Here is a 16206-nt window from a genome sequence, read left to right on the forward strand (position 1 = left end):
GTTATCGATACTGTATGCCTGGGAGCCTTATGGGGGAGATGGGGGAGAAGAGAAGAAGAGCCAGGTGTCACCCTGGTTTCTGCCTGGATCTCCTAGCCTGATACAGGCTACCATGTGATCAAGGCACAATGTGGAGCTCAGATTCTTAAGTGCTTCAGAGCTCCCAGGAGGTGGGATCGGCATGTGCTGGCGGGGAGGGCAGCTTCCAGGGAGGTGGCGACCAAGGAGGTCTCCAGCTGACTTCCTCAAGCCTGGCTTCACTAAGTGCTCTGGCTCCCCAGCTAGGCCCCACTTCACCTCCCTGCCCATTCAGTCCTACTTTCAAAGACTGACCTGGGCACCCAGGGCTTCAACCAATGTGGACTTAATGTAACAGGAAAGAAGGTCTCTAGATTGGTTTGGTTGGCTTTTTTAAGGGAAAAGGGCAGAAAAATAAAGGCAGGGGGCCAAGGAGGGAAATGGGTTAGGGGCTGGGGGATCACCCCTGTTAGAGCAGCTTAGTAAACTACCCAGAAATCAGTTCTTCTTTGAAAGGTTGAGGCCAGAGACCTGTGCCTGAGGAGGACAGTCTTCCAGAGCCCTGGCTCAGCCTACAGGTTTGTTCCCAGAATTCTGCTAGAGCTCCAGGGAATTCTGGGAAAGGTCTGGGGGCACAGTTATTTCACAGAAATCCAGCAGAGGGCCTATCTTGGTGACATAAACCCTGTTGTTGCCATCCTTGGACACTGGGAGGGTCAGGGGTAGCTGGACAGGTGTTCAGAATGAGGGGGAGTAATATGGTGTAGACTCTGAAATTGGAGTTCCCGGGTTCAAAAATCTCACTTCTGATACTTTGTTAATTATGTTCCCTCTCTGAGCCTGTTTCTTCTTCTGTGGCATGAGGCAGCTGAACTGGGTGACCTCTGAGGCCCCTCCCAGTTCTAGGCCTATGAGCCTTCATAGTCTGCCTGGTTTCCTCCATCTTAGATCACTGTCCCTCAGAAGCAGCCTTCTGGAGCTGGTTGTATCAGGGTTTGAGGAGAGTGGGGCGGGAGGAGGGAAGGAACCTGGACATCAGCTGTTGGTTCGGTAGGTAGACCTCTTCCCCTGTCTAACTGTTCCCCCCAGAGGGAGAATCTATGTGGGAGGGTGTAAATGGGACAAGTAGTTCCCCAGGCCTCCACAAAGAGACCAACCAACCATCTACTCCAACAGGGGCATCTCAAGGGGCAGAGTAATGGGGGTGCCTCTGCCAGGCAATAATTCCAGTATCAATTTGTGCCCATCCAGGTCTAGGTGAGGAACGGTTAGCCTCAAAGGTGGGAGGGCTATGGAAAGAGGGGGTTCTGTCTGGATCTCTGCTTATAAATAGCAGAAGTTCCCAAGATCCCGAGCCATGGCCTTCGATGTGGTTGGTTAAGAAAACCAAGGGATTGTGGGATAGCAAGGAACTTTTGTGAACTTTGCTGCTGTCTTTGCCCCCCTCAGTGGCCTGGTGAAACCTCTGAGGCTCTTCTCAGCCTTTGGAAGTAGGATGGAATGGGCAGGGAAGTGAAGTGGGGCCTAGCTGGGGAGCCAGAGCACTGAGTGAAGCCAGGCTTGAGGAATAAAGAAGGGAAGGAAATAACTAGCTTTCAGTCAGAGGTGAATGAAAATAAAGGTGTGGTTTGCCCCCTCCAAGTCCTTGGGCCCTCTCTTGGGGCCAGGCGACTGAGGTAAGCCCCAAAGCCTCTCTGTTGCTTGAATTTACCACAGCACTTGCCCTCCCAGTCTCTCACAAAACCAAGGTGGTATGGAAGTATATCAGTTGTACCAAATTTCAGATGAGGAAACTGAGGCTGGGGAGGGGGCAGGGTATGGCTCATATTCTCACCCAGCAAGTAATTGTTAGACTGACTTTTCTCCCCGCTTATTTGTTGTTGAATTTTTGGTTCAGCCTTGATGGAAACTAAGGATTTAGGTGGAGATTTTTCCCTTCCTGGGTTCTGGGAGGCTGTTTTTGTGGATGGCTGTAGTTCCTGACCACCTGTCCCCCTGGTATACAGGCTTTGGCCTCCCTGAAGGCTGAGGCCTGCACCAGTTGGTCTCAATGGCCCCTTGCCGCTTTGGAATTCGATGACTCCATAATTCCCTGATTGTTTGAAGTTTCGGAATCTTTGCCTGGCTCCTGGGCAACAGACCCCTTTGGTCTCGGAGGCCCCATGATCATGAGAAGGTGTATCCTCAAGGGTGTCCTCCTCCAAAAGGTGATGAGGTTCCCTTTCTGGGCTAATCTTGGAGGTTTCAGAGTTCCGCAGGGGCTAGGGCAAAGGGACGGTGGTGACGGCACAGGCCCTGCCAACAGCTGCTGCTGCCCTGTCCCCACCGAGGGAGCCATTTGGCATTTTCAGGCATGTGCCCATGAGGAGAAGGCAAGGGGCGGATGGGGGTTTGGAGAAGGTCTGTCTCTTTAAATGTGTCTTTCCTTTGCGCTCTTCTACTTTCCCCCCATCCGCCTCCCTTCACCAGCACAAGTGGCGGTGAGGGCCCTGGAGCTGCAGTGACTGTACCTCTGAAATATTAATGAGGCCGTGCTCAGCCTCAGCTCCCTCCCCCCGGCTGCTCGCCCTCCCTGGCTGAATGCAGGCCTTGTCCTTGGAAACCATCCCCTTTCCTACTGGGTGGGCACAAAGGTGCGTCTGGCAGGGGAGGGTGGAGAGGAGGGCCCCGGGGTCCATGGCGGCCAGGGCTCACAGAGTGAAAAAGTCACAGTCAAGGTCACGAGTTGGCCATCCTGGCTCTACTGGGACAGACCCCAAAGCCAGCTCCAGGATGGCTGGAAGCCTGTGCGGGGTGGCCCTGGCCCCTGGGCCCTCCAGAGCACCAGCCCTAGGGGCCTGGCTGTGCTCACCCTACAGGTCCTCGACTGGCCCAGGTGCCTGGGCCAGCAAAGGATTCTGGGCATGTTCACGTGCTCGTATGGATTCTGTACGTGAAGTGCATGAGAACACCCAGACTTATGTGTGGGCCTGGGTGCCTGCGTGTGTGTAGGCATGAGCATGTTGGCATGAAGCACATAGAATTATGTGGCTGGGAGCAAGTGGGGGTGCCCGTGACAGGGAAACGGGTGCTCGAGAGGTGGGGCCCTTTCTTCTCTCCCAGCCATGTCTTGTTCTTCCTGCTGGGGCCGTTTTGAGGGGCTCTCGGCCTTCTGAACCAAACCCTGTCATGAATGTGGGCCAAGCCCAGGTTCAACGTGGCTCTCGGAAGGTATCCCCAGGGTGAGTCCTTCAGGGACACAAAGAACTTTTGCGTGGGAAGAGTCATGGCCCCTTGCTTGGTCCATCCAGTAGCCACAGATGGTTGGACAGCAAGTTTGCTTAATGAGAACGATGCCCGTGACGTCTGTTGGAGGATCTTGCCAACCCCTCCCCCCCCCAGCCAGGACACAGACACACAGCTAAGACATTCACTTGATGAACCTGTATCATGTATGAGGCCTGGTCCCTGCCCTCAGGCAGCTTGCTAGAAGTCTACAGAGAACAGAATATTCCTACAAGGCAGGGAGCACCTGGCACATTCATTGTGCCATTGGCTCATTCATTTGCCTGCCGTGAGTGGGTCCCTTGTCAATGATCTGGCTGGTAAGAACGGGGCATGAGGAAGGGAGTAATAAGGGCAATGCGTGGGCGACTCAGAGGAAGTCTGAAGCACAGGTTGAATTCGGTTAGGTGGGGAGGAGGTCAGAGGAAGGAATGAGCCCATAATGTACAGACGGCGGGATTGGCTGGAGTTGAGGGTGGTCGAATGTATTGAGCAGAGAAAATCTCAGAGCCGGAAAGGATGCGTGGAGTCAGGCTGGGGAAGGCCTTGAATGGCAAGCTGAGGAGACACTTTTTTCAAAATGGCCACTTGGGCTTGGACCAGGGTGGGTAGGGAAGGGGCCACCAAGCTGAGCAGGTAGAGGAAAGAGTGCAGAAAGCCCTCTGGAGGAGCTCAGGGAACAGGGACGGAGACTCTGGGGCCATCTTGAGCCTGGTGTGTATCCGAGGACCAGAGAACAGCCCCAGAGCCTGACCCTGGCTAGGGCATCAGGGGAAAGGAGGCTGGAGAGCTAGGTGCGGGGCTGGCCAGTGGAGCTCTAAGGGCCAGGCTAAGGAGGCCGGACCTGCCTGTACCAGTGAGAAGTCATTGAAGGATTCAGGGGCCAAGTCACTGGTGGGGGCAGGGGAAGGACTGGGTGGGGGAAGGGAGGCTCTGTTCATCTCCCCTCACCCATGAAGGGGCAATTCTGGCTAGCCAGCCGTAGTGCCAGCTGCTCCCTCTCCCTCTCCTCCCCAGGCCTGTACTTGGCAGCTGTTTTATTTCACTTATGGGAATCGGCTGTGCTATTAACCCCTTTGGCTCCCATTGCCTCCATCTACCTTCTAGAGTTTCTGGCCACTTACACGTAGCTGGTAGGGCCCTCGATTTTGATTTGGAAGAGACCTCAGTCTTCCCTCATTTGAAAGGGGGGGAGGACCAGAACATTCCAGTGCTTTCCCCAAGGTCTCAGGAGTCGTGAGCTTCAGCGACAGGAAATAGTCCTTCATGTCAAAAAGGGTCATCAGCGAAATGGAGCCGCCCAGAGAAGGGGCCCTGATGTTGCTGACCCCACTTTGGGATTGCATTCTCCGGGAACTTCCCTTCCAAGAGCCCAGAAGGTCGCCTTGGGTGGAAGACGAAGGAAGGAGGAGAAGGCAGTATAATAGTACTGTGGAATGAACTTTCCAAGCAGCAGGTGGCCTTGGGCATCACCTTCCCCCCTCACTGGACCTCAGTTTCCTCCTCTGTAAAATGAGGGGACTGGCCTTCGAAGACCCACCCAGCTCGAGGCTCCTATGATTTGCTTCCCCCTCCAACTTCTGCTGTTTCCACCCTGCTAATCCCCAATCCTGGCTTAACCTCAACATCCAACTTCTCCACTCCTACTTCTGAGTCGCCAAGTCATGAGACGGTGCTGCTGCTGACGGGGGCACACCATCGAGATTCATCGTCCCTCGACCTCGACTGGGCCGGCCTGGCTACTGGACAATCCTTTCATTCATCTCGGCTTCCCGCAGCTGCTGTCTCTGATCGTCCCTGCTCTCTTCAAGCCCCCTACTCCACTCGGTATGGCTGAGAGAATGGAGAAGGTTCCAACCTTGAGGACTAGGAGAACCATGTTGCCTTGTCGGTAGAAATGGGAATGCTGGGAGGAAGGAGAGACCCAAGGCGGGGGAGTGGGTGTAATGATCGCTAGGACAAGGGTGCACTGGAGATGGGAGGGAAGGGGGAAAAGGCATCTGGCTGCCTCTTCCTCCAAGACGGTAGGGAAGCATGGAAGGAGACCCGGAGGGGTCTGGAGGTCCTGAGGAGGGAAGAGTTCTCGCCTTCCTTCCTCCTCATCACGAAAAGGAGATGGACGTGAGAAATGGCTCGATGTACTAGTCTGAGGGGATCCAAGATCAGGGCTCAGCCCTGTTATTTACTGGCAGTGAGTCGCTTAAGTTCTCTGCGCCTGGTTCTCTTGCTTGTAAAATGGGAGTAATCATGCCTGTAGCACCTCCTCCCCCCTACCTCTCTCCATCAATGCATCTCGGTGAATTGATTGAATTTGACTCCCCCAGTGTGTGTAGGACTCTGGGCATGTGTGCACAGCCCTGTGGATTAGGCTAGTTACATTGGTGGGTCCTGCCATCCCAAGAGCCTCCTCTCAGTATTGTCTCAGGTCCACGGAAGAATTCTTGCTCTTACTTTCTTCCCCTTGAAGAAAGGGAGGCTCAGACTCCCCAAGGTCACACAGCTTGGGGCGGGAATGGCAAACTCTGTTGCCCAAATCCTAATCCGGTCCTTGGTGAATCTGGGCCTTCAAGGAGTGGATTAGGACCTCCGAGGAGGTCACCTTGGAGAGAGCAGTTTCAGTGGAGTGGCAAGTGGGCGGGGCCAGAAGCCTGTTTGCAAGGGACTGAGGAGGCAGTGAGTGGTTAGGAAGTGGAGGCAGGAGCTTCAACCACAAGTCTGAGGAGTTTGGCAGTGAAAGGGAAGACAGGGAAGATGGTAGCTTGAGGACCCAGCGGGACCCAGCGAAAGTTTTTCCAAGATGGGGGAGTGTATTTGAAAGGCTGAGGAAAGTGAAGAGGAGGCCAGTGAAGAGGAGATGAAGCAGGACCCCCGGGAGGTAGGAGCAGATGGGCAGCAGCCCCGCTGTGAGCAGCTTCCACTCTCTCTGGGTGCCCACCCTAGTCATCAATTATCAGGCACTCATCCCATTGGTGTGGGCTGGTTCATTAGCCATGGTGGCAGGCTGTGTGGCATGATGGATGTGTCAGGGACCATGAATGATGGCTGCGTGTGTGGAGAGATACATGCATCATGTGAGAACAGGCGGAGGGAGGGAGGTGGCGATGAGGGGGAGGCTGTAGCACAGGGAATGGGAGCTACTGTTTCAAAAGGTCTTCTGCTGTTGGGGTTCAGGGAATCATCCAGGCCCTCGGCCCAGCAGACATGACAAGACCAGAGATGGGGGCCCCAGCTAGAGACCCCACAAAGTACTCGAATGGAGAGAGCGGGGCTGCCGAGAATTTGATCTGTGGAAACTGGGACCAAAGACACCGTGGCTCCCTTTGCAGACCCTGGGGATTCTTTCAGCCAGAACTGATGCAGGCTTAGTCTGCTTAGAATTGGAACTTGGAATTGTGACTTGGAGCTGGGACTCAAGCCAGTTAGTCCTTTCAGAAATAAGACCAAGAACTCAAACTGTTGCCACTGAGGACTTGGGCTGTGCTAGGGGGCCAGGGTTTCAAGCAGCTGCCAGCCTTAGCTTTCTCCGAACCAGAACTGGGGTGGGGAGCACAGAACTTGGACTGGCAAGGCCCACAGGGCCAGGACGCTGTCGCTCTCTGTCGCCGCCACCGTCACTTACTAACCTGCAGATCTTCTGTCATCGCGGCCGTCCCTCACTTACTAACCTGCAGGTCTTCTCTGCCCCCTTCTCCCTTTGCCCGTTCTCTCTTTGCCCAGGTTTCCCCAATTCGGTGGAGACACCAGGTGTGCTAAGTTGTGACTGGGATCCCCCCACCCACCTCAGAGATCAGCTCTGTCCATGGACTGGCCCCCTTCTCGGACCTCGACACACTGCATTGCTTGTGACTGTTAGCTGGCTGCGTTCCCAAAAGAAGATTCCTCCATACCGCCTGAGATCATTATTGATGACCTTTTAACCAGGCATGTGGTTGAGACTATCCTTACCAAGGCCACATGCCACCTGATGCTGGTGGGGAGGGTTGGTGGGAATCAGGCCCAGGAAGGGCACAGAGGGAAGCCAGCCTTGATGCTGGTGAAGATTTGATTCAATGATTCACCAAGTAAACAGCCCAATGAATTTATTCCTTGGAACCAGAGTAGGCCTGTGTCTCAGAGGACTAAGTTGACTCGAGTCCTAGTTCTAAATCAAAGCTCTGAGTTCTAATTCTAGGCAGACTAAGTCTGCATCAGTGGTGTCTGGAATCCCCAGGGTTTGAACCGCTAGGGTGTCTTCGACCTCAGTTTCACATATCAGGTTCTCAGCAGTCCAGCTCTCTCTCTCAATCCAAGTACTTTCTGAGTTGAGTCTATGGTTTCAATCGCACTCATTCATCTCTTCATTCTTGTTTTCTCTCTTCCTTCTTTTTCCACCAGGCACTCTAATATTCCTGCTCTTGAAGACTGCTCTACGTGGCAGTGTTCGTCTTCAACCAAGTAGCCCTCTCGGTGCATCCATCCAAGTGCTAGCACTGAGCAAAGAAGGGGTTACCAACTCTCAAAACAAGATGGGAGACGTGGCCAACAGCTCTGTCGGTCACCATGCCAAGAATCAACAACTTGGAGCCAATCGGGCTGGGGGCTTCGGCTGTACCCTGCCCGAGCTCCGCTCCCTCATGGAGCTCCGGGGAGCTGAATCTATGCAGAAAATCCAGGAAATCTATGGGGATGTCAATGGTCTCTGCAAGAGGTTGAAGACCTCGCCCACTGAAGGTAGGGTGCCCCCTGCTTTACCTGGTCCCTAGACGGGGGATTGTTGGTCTTGAGATCTTAGCACCATAGCCAGATGGGCATCAGAGGGTTGCTTCTCCATCTTCTTTCCAGCACACAAGCCAGGCACTCCTGCTCCTCCTTTCTGCCTTCCTCGGGCTACCCCTTCCTATCTCCCAATCAAAACTGGACCTATCTGTGCACTCATCCCATCACGGCCTTTTTCTTGCTTTTCCAAATGTATCAGATCCATTGGCCAGCACGAAGACATTCTGTGGGTGCTAATGGACTAGGGGACCTTCCCCCAGAAGGTCATACATGAGACTTACAGCCAGAAGGCCCTCAAATATTTGTGGAGCACTTAACACAAGGCCTAGCCCATAGTGGATATTTAAGAAATACTGATTTCTCCCACCCCATTTAACAGAAGAGGAAATTGAGACCAAGAGAATCAAAGCAGTATGTCTCATATCACATGTAGGATCAGAGATTGAGAGCTAGAAGGAATCTTACAGTTGAAGTGATTGAGGGACAGAGGGGTTAAGTAACTTGCCCAGGGTCACACAGCATCTATGGTAGCATCCCAACGCAAGGCTTCCTGATTTCAAGTCCAGCACTCAAGCCATGTTGCCTTTTTCTATATATGTGTGGGTATTGTTTTTTCTTTCCAAGTCAGTGATCCTGATGGGTTAGTGTGACCACAATGCAAAGAAAGGTGCTCACTTTGCATGGAAGGAAACTGAGGCTTACGGAGGTTAAGTGACTTGCTTGAGGTCACTCAGGTAGCAAGTTGCTGATCCATGACCCCTTGGGGCATACTGATAGGGCAGAAAAGATGAACCCCATGTAAACAGCTACCAAGTGTCCTGAGCAGAGTAGGCACCTCTCTCCATGGTTCCTCTCCTCTACAGTAGGCAGATGGGTCTTGCTACATTTCCTCCTTCACTGGGGTGCTTTGGCGCTGTGGAAGAGATGGCCTCTGAGCTTGGCCTTAGCAAAATTGGAACATGGGAAAAGGGGTCAGAAGGGCATTCCATGGGGGGGGGGGGAGCAACTGGAAAAAAATCCGAGGAGGTGAGAATGAACCTAGCATGTGCAGAGGGCTGGTTAGGAGACCGAGGGGAGTACACTGGAAAGGTGGAGTTGCGTCAGATGGATGGAATGGATTCGACTTGCGAAAGGATTTTTGACTGACAGCCATCACAGTTTCTTGGGTCTAAAACCTTAGTCAGTCTGCTCTAACAAACAATAAGGTCGATGTTATTCCTCTAAATGGGTACTTTTAAAGTGCTTGAGAGCTTGCCCCCTGCCCAGATTAAATATTCCCACTGCAGTCTCATTTATGCTATTTACTTGCTCAACAATCCCTTTTCCTACTGAGATTGTTAATGGTCAACTCCTGGCTAGCTTCTGGGCCAATGAGGGCTGTAGACCAAAGCTGGAAGGAACTTTCCAACCCACCCTCCTCCTTTGTTTTACAGAAGATGAAACTGAGGCCCCGGGTCATATAGATCCTAGAGCTAGAGCTGGGAGGGGCCTCAGAGGCCATCTAGTGTAACACTCTCATTTTACAGAAGGGTAAACTGAGGCCCAGGGAAGTGAAATAACTTGTCCAAGGTCACACAACTAATAAAATACGAAGGAGGATCTGAACCTAAATCCTCTGACTCCATCTTCATTGTTCTTTGATGCTGATCCCCCCCCTCCCCATTAACGTCTATCTGCCATGTCATCACATTCACAAAATTAAATTAACAGAACTAAATCCCACATTAATGAGTTTTGGCTGTGAAATGAGGATAAAGGTGCCTTTGCTGAGCCTGGTTTCCTGTCCCAGGGGTGGGTGGATTTGATTCCATTTGAGATGTAAGAGCTTTGGGAATGGTCTGTGCCAAGCCCCTGCCCAGACCTGTTGGGAAAATATGCAATAAGCTTAGTAGCAAACTAATTGATTCCCCCCCTCTTTCTTCCTCCCCACATTCACCCATCCCCATGTTTTGTCCAGTAGGCGCCACGATGTTTCTCCCCTGTATCCCTTTTTTTCTCGTACCATGGCCAGTAGCCCAGTTCAGGCCCTTGTCACTGACCTGGATTCTACCTCCCAGGTCTCTAGTCTCTCCCAAGACTCTAGTTTCTCCCCTCCCTATTCAGTATGTCAGTCTACCAAATTTGTCTTTTTAGCGGGACTACCTTCTGTTCTTTCCCAAACTTCCTGCTTCCAGCTCCGTGGAACTAAACCGCTCAGGCAGGAAAACAGGCTTCTTATCTGGCCTCTGCCACTAACTAGGTATGCGTGGAAATCCCTTTACTCGTCAGGGCCTCAGTTTTCACATATGTAAGATGGGGAGAGGGGGAATAACAGACACCCCCCCATCCACCTCCTGGATCTGGTGTGAAGCTTGATGGGAAAGCGCTTTGGCAAAGTTGAAAGGGCGAGACAGATGGAAGGGGTGGTTGTTGTTTTTCATGACGAACCCTTCTGGGATCTGTTCCCTGCAGAGCATTTTGAGCTCAGGGGATGTTTCTGGAGAGCCACACAGTCAGTCACCCACCCCTCAGGCAGAGCTGTGCTGTGTTCCCAACCCTGACTGCCATCCATCTGGACCCACCTGCCCAAGGAAGGGCCTGATCCAATCCTGAAATTTACATTGGGGGCACACAGCCAGTCGTTCTCATTGCTCCCCAGGGATGGGACAAGAACCAAATGCTCCCTTGGGGGCTTTTCACCGAATCTCAGAGTTGGGAGGGACTTTGGAGACCCTCTAATGGAAGCCAGGCCCTCCTCAGAACCCCTGACAAGAGATCGTCCAGCCATGGTGGGGGCGCATCTGCTTCTGGCTAGCTCTCTGTCCTGAGGAGGAAGCTTTCCTTGCTGAGGGCTCCTGGTTCTGGCCTCTGCGGCCATGTAGAATGAGCCTAATCCGTCTCCAGTGCCCCCTCACCTCACTCAACACCCCAGCCTTTTCGTCTCCACACAGCTCCAGTTTTTCGTGGATGGCTTCCAGGCCTTTCCCATCCTGGTCCCTCTCCTCCAGGAGCTCTCAAAGCTTAGAAGAGTCCTTAAATGACAGCACCAGACGCACTACTCCTGTAAAGATTAAAATTTAGGGGAGATGGGGAGACTGAGGCAGGTAGAAATTAGTTTCTCTCTGCAAAGAGTATTATATTTTTAGAGGTTTATTAAAGGTTAAAGATTAAAGAATATACAAGTAAGAAACATGTGCCTAGGCCAGAGGCCTAGACAAAATAACCTCACATCACGCAAGAGACGAGCCTGCTCCAAAACAGAAGTCCAAAAAGAGCCAAGAGAGAGAGCAAGAGGGCTTCAAAAGCCTTTGAATCAGCTTAAATACCTTCTCGATCTTGGCCCAGGTGAGATTACAAGGCATTCTGGGGAAGTGGAGCAAAGGCTTGTGGGGATTGTAGTCCTGTATTCGAGTCTATTTTTTACACTCCGTGGAGTCTGCCACACTCTTGACTTGTTGAGCTTGCGTTCCACTAAAAAGCCCGTATCTTCTTCAAGTGAACCCCTGGCTAACCATGAAGGTGGCTCTTCTTTGCAAAACCCAAGGGCATGGCGTTTACCCTCTTTCCTGTTAACTCTCTTCCTTCTAAATCCGGCCCAGTGTTCTGGGCTATAAAGACCTTTGGGCATCCCAATTCTGTCACCCATTCTCTCCTAGCTTTGTACCATCTGCAAAGTTGAGGACTGCCAATGGGGACAGTGTTAAGCAGCCTGGGGCCAACCACAGATCCCTGGCCTAGGGCACTCCACCGGGACTTCCCCATGGCCGTGGAAGCATCCATGACTTCCTTTGGGGGCATCTGAAACAGCAGTATGGAAGCCTTCTATGTATCCCATCTCTCTATCCCCATGTTACTCCATCTTAGCCACAGCATTGGTGGGAAGAGCACTGGAGAACACTTAGCCAAAGTCTCCTTAATTGGTATCTGCAGTGTTCCCTCCGTCAGCCAGGCTCAGTGGAAGCCATGCTGTCTCTTAGACATCACCACTTCCTTTGGGGGTTGTCCATTTACCCTTTGATGAGTTGGTCAAGAATTTTCCCAGGAGCCAGTGCTCAGCACACCAAGCTGTGGTTTGCGGTCTTCATTGTCACACTTTTCTGGAAGTCCAGAGCACTCTTTGCCCTTCTTCAACCCTGCTTTCTGCAGTCCTTCAGACCTTTGCCCATCAAGGTGCCCCTCTCGAACACCCATCCATCCACACTCACCGTGTTGTTGCCCAGCCTTCATTTGGCTACTTCTGGTTGACGAGGCTCACCTCTGCAGGGACCCAATTCCACTTGACCAGGATTTACTTACACCAAAGAAGCCAACTGCAAGCACTAGAAGACCCAGGATCAAGTCCTGCCTGGGACGTCAATTGGCTTTGTGACCCTGGGCAAGTCACTTGAAGACTTGTGAACTCTCAGAACTCAGGAGTGTGTTCCTCCCTGTGTTGGCAGAAGAAGCATTGAGAATCCCAGGTCCAAGGCCTCTTCAGAAGCTTCATCACCCAGGCAGGTAGCTCTGGGTTCCACAGACACAGTCCAAGCTTTGGCAGATTCTGTCACTCAATAGACAAGTATTATGTGTTCACTGTGTACAGAGCACCACATCCTCTTGTCCCCAGCCCATAGCACATGGTAGGCGCTTAATGATTCTCGTTAAATGAGGGTGGGGGGGAGAGGGAGACAGAGAGAGGAGAAAGAGAGCTTGGGCTAGGCCTCTTGGCATTTAGAGTCTACCAGATGGGACAGGCTCAGCCTCAGGGTGTCTGCTGTGTGACAGAGAACCAACCCCTCTAATTTGGGAGGCTCATCACTGGCTGGGGAGGTATTTTCAGCCATAGCCACTCAAAGGCCCTGTTAAGTCAGGGAGATGGGCGGCGGGGGGGGGGGGATCCCCAGAGCTACCAGAGCAGAACTTTGATCTTCTTTCTTGCCCTGTCAAGGGACAAACCCAAGAAAGTTGGGCAGCAGGGTTAGGAAGGCCATGAACAGCCAAGGCCAGTGACCACAGGCAGCCCCTGTGGCGCCCCTGGGAAAGCCTCAACTGGTCAAGAAACAGCCAGGCAGGCCCAGGAGCCTGGGCCCACAGAAGCCGCCACGGGTTCGGGGCATTCGAGAAGGTGGTTTTCCATCTGTGCTGAAACAAAGAGGGGTGTCTGGTCCTTGATCTGAGGCCTGAAATAGCCAGTTCACCAAACATCCTTTCCCACAAACATTCCTATTAATCAGTTGATTGAAGATTTTCAGTAATTATCTCTAGGCCCGTCTCTGCAGGAGGTAATGGAAAGAACAGCGGGTTTGTCAGACCACTTCCTACCTGGGTGACTTTGGGCAAATCACTTCTCCTCCTTGGGCCACAGTGTCCTTCTCTGTGCAATAAGAGGTTGGACCGATCACCTCAGAGGCCCCTTCCAGCTGTGGGGGCCAATGACTTCCTTGTCTTGGTCATAAACATCTTGCCCACCCCTTTGGCTTAAGACCAAAGAAGCACTTCTCAGTTCTGACTTTTTCCTCTCTCTACCCTCGTCTAGGCTCCTACGTCTCTTCTCCTAATTGGTCCCTCTGGCTTTGGCTGATTCCCCTTACAACCCACTCTTCTCTTCCTGTTTTGGCCAGAATAATCTTCCTCAGGAGCCTCTCTGATCGTAACAGCACTCAGCCCCTCTGGTGGCTCCCTACAGCCTACCGACTAGAGCCAGAGTCCTGGATGTTCATAGTCAAGGCCATTTACAAGCCCCCCACACGCACACACACCACACCACACCCCGAGTATCTTTCCAACCAGATCTCCTCCTGCTGCCTTTTATGCTCCCTCCCTTCCAAGGCATCATGTACAACCCTAGTTTCAATTGTTGTCCGCTTCGATTGTCTTCTGGGGTTAGGCAGATCTCCTGGCAGGACTGGAAGCGTGGGTCTCCCTCTCCTTGCCCTGGCCCTGATGAGTTCACAGGAGTGACAGACGTGCCTTCAGCTAGGGGATTGGAAACTTCTTGAGGACAGGCATGCTATCCCTTTTCTTCTTTGTGTTCCCAGGCACAAGGCCAGCTTGACTTGGTAGGAGATGACTAGTCCAGCCAGGCTTAGCCTTCAGATTGAGACCAAAAGTAGGCCAGGAAACAGGCAAGGAAATGAGCCCAGATGCATGGAAATGAGCCCAGGTGCAAGGGAATGAGCCCAGGTGCAAGGGGATGAGCCCAGGTGCAAGGGAATGAGCCCAGGTGCAAGGGAATGAGCCCAGGTGCAAGGGAATGAGCCCAGGTGCATGGAAAGTATTCCAGATGCAAGGGAATGAGTCCAGGTGCATGGAATGAGCCCAGGTGGATGGACATGAGCCCAGGTGCACAGCTCTCACCTTTTAACCCTGACCTCATTAATAGCACCCTCCCTCTCAGGCCCAAACGTCCAGTGCTTCCCAACCAGATGAGGGGCCCTGCTGACAAAGAACTTGACCTCTGGGAAAACCTATGGGAATAAATGTCTAATCCTGGGATGCCTTTCCTCTACCTATCAGCCTTGTTCAATATTTCAAATGCCAGGGCCCTCAGGAACTTGCCATATTTTTGCTTAGGGCTGGAGAATTGGCTGGTTCTGTGGTCTAGAAGGGAGGAGGAGAAGCTGGGGAAGGACAAGGAGGAGATAAAAAGAGAGGAGAAGGAGATGAGGGAGGAGAAGGACAGGAAGGATGAGAAGGAAGAGATGAGTGGGGAGGAGAAGGTGAGGAAGGACAAAAAGGAGGAAGGAGGAGATGGGGGGAGCAGAAGGACAAGAAGAAAAGCGATGAGGGGGGACAAGAAAGAGGAAGGAGGAGGAGGAGAGTGGGGAGGAGAAGGAGGCTCAGAGGACAGAACCTTAGCCAAGGTGAAAGGCCTTCCTCTTCCTCCTGAGAGGACATCTCCTGGGAACTTAATGCCAGCGTTGTCGTCATCATTAAACTTGTTGTCCGTGTGACCTTAAGCAACTGTCTTCCCTTCCCCTGGTCCTCAGTTTCCTCCTCTGTGGGGTTGCAGGAGATGATCTCTAAAGGCCCTTCCAGCTCTGACAATCATTGCTTCTAATTTGATTCCTGTGGCATCTGGCTGCCTGACATGGGCAGAGTGCCCTGTCTGTGTCTGTGCCACCTGGCCAGACCCTGCCCCCACTATGACTCATTTGCTGCCCTAGCCCTCAATAGCCCTTGGAAGCAAGGAGGAAAGGAGAGGTGGCTGTGGAAGGAGATGAGGGGCCTCTCTTCCTGTCTCCTTTCCACTCCCCTTTCTCCTCCTCCTTTCTCTTTTTTCCTCTCTCCCCCTTTCCCCTTTCTCCTCCTTTACCTTTTTCTCCCCTCTCCTCTCCCCCTCCTGCTCTCTCCCTTCTACCTCCTGTCCCTCCCCTTCTCCTCTCCTCTCTTGCTCTCTCCCCATAATTCCCCCCTGCTTCACACACACCCCCTCAGAAGGCTTGAATCCAGCCCATGCCTGTGGCATGGAACTTGGGAGAGAAAAAGAAGCGAAGAGAAAGAGAGAGCTGAGGAGAGGGAAGGAGAAGCTGAGAGAAAGGAAGGTTGAGACTGCAAGGGAGGAGAGAAAGGGAGAAGGGTGCAGAGACGGAAGGAATGAGGGAGATGCTGGCTTGCTGCAACATCAAGGGCAAACCAAGGGGAAGCCATGAGAGAGGGAGGCACGAGGCATGCTGGGGCCATACATGGGCTGGGACTTTCCTTCTTGTACCAAAATAGGCACCCAAAGGTTTCCCCTGGAAAGGCAGGGATTCTGGGAGGGTGCAGGTGGCGAGCTCTATCTGCCAGAGGGCTACATTTAGGGCAGGTTTTCCCCAGCTCAGCCCAGCCACCCGTGGGGACCAAGACAACTCTCCCCTCGGTCTGATGGGGCAGGAGGGTAAATCCCTCAGATGCCTCCTGATGCCAGTGAGAGGGATGGCAGCTGGGGCACTTCTAAATCCAGGAGAAAGAAGGGACAGCGGGCAGCCTTGCTGTCTGTCATCTTTTTCCAGGGCCTCAGAGAGCATCTAGACCAGCCTGTATCCAAACATCAGTCATCTGGCCTCTGTTTCATGACCTCCAAGGGTAGAGACAAGGAAAGGAAAAGAAACGAGCATTTATTAAGCACCTACTATGTGTCAGGTGCTATTATGCTAGGTGCTTTAAAAATATTATCTCATTTGATCCTTACAACGACCCTGAAAGGCAGGAGCTATTATGATCCCATTT

At 52.6% G+C, this 16206-nt stretch overlaps 1 protein-coding gene across 1 annotated transcript in view; it reads left to right on the plus strand.

Moving 5' to 3' along the window:
- Window positions 1–16206, plus strand: part of ATP2B3 (ATPase plasma membrane Ca2+ transporting 3) — a 118415-nt gene that overhangs the window by 9276 nt on the left and 92933 nt on the right. The window contains exon 2 of the mRNA XM_056809416.1: window positions 7657–7992. Coding sequence (XP_056665394.1) covers window positions 7657–7992 — 336 coding nt within the window. The remainder of the gene's footprint in view (window positions 1–7656; window positions 7993–16206) is intronic.

Source organism: Monodelphis domestica, chromosome X, assembly GCF_027887165.1.
Source record: "Monodelphis domestica isolate mMonDom1 chromosome X, mMonDom1.pri, whole genome shotgun sequence".
In the NCBI taxonomy this organism is placed as follows: Eukaryota; Metazoa; Chordata; class Mammalia; order Didelphimorphia; family Didelphidae; genus Monodelphis; species Monodelphis domestica.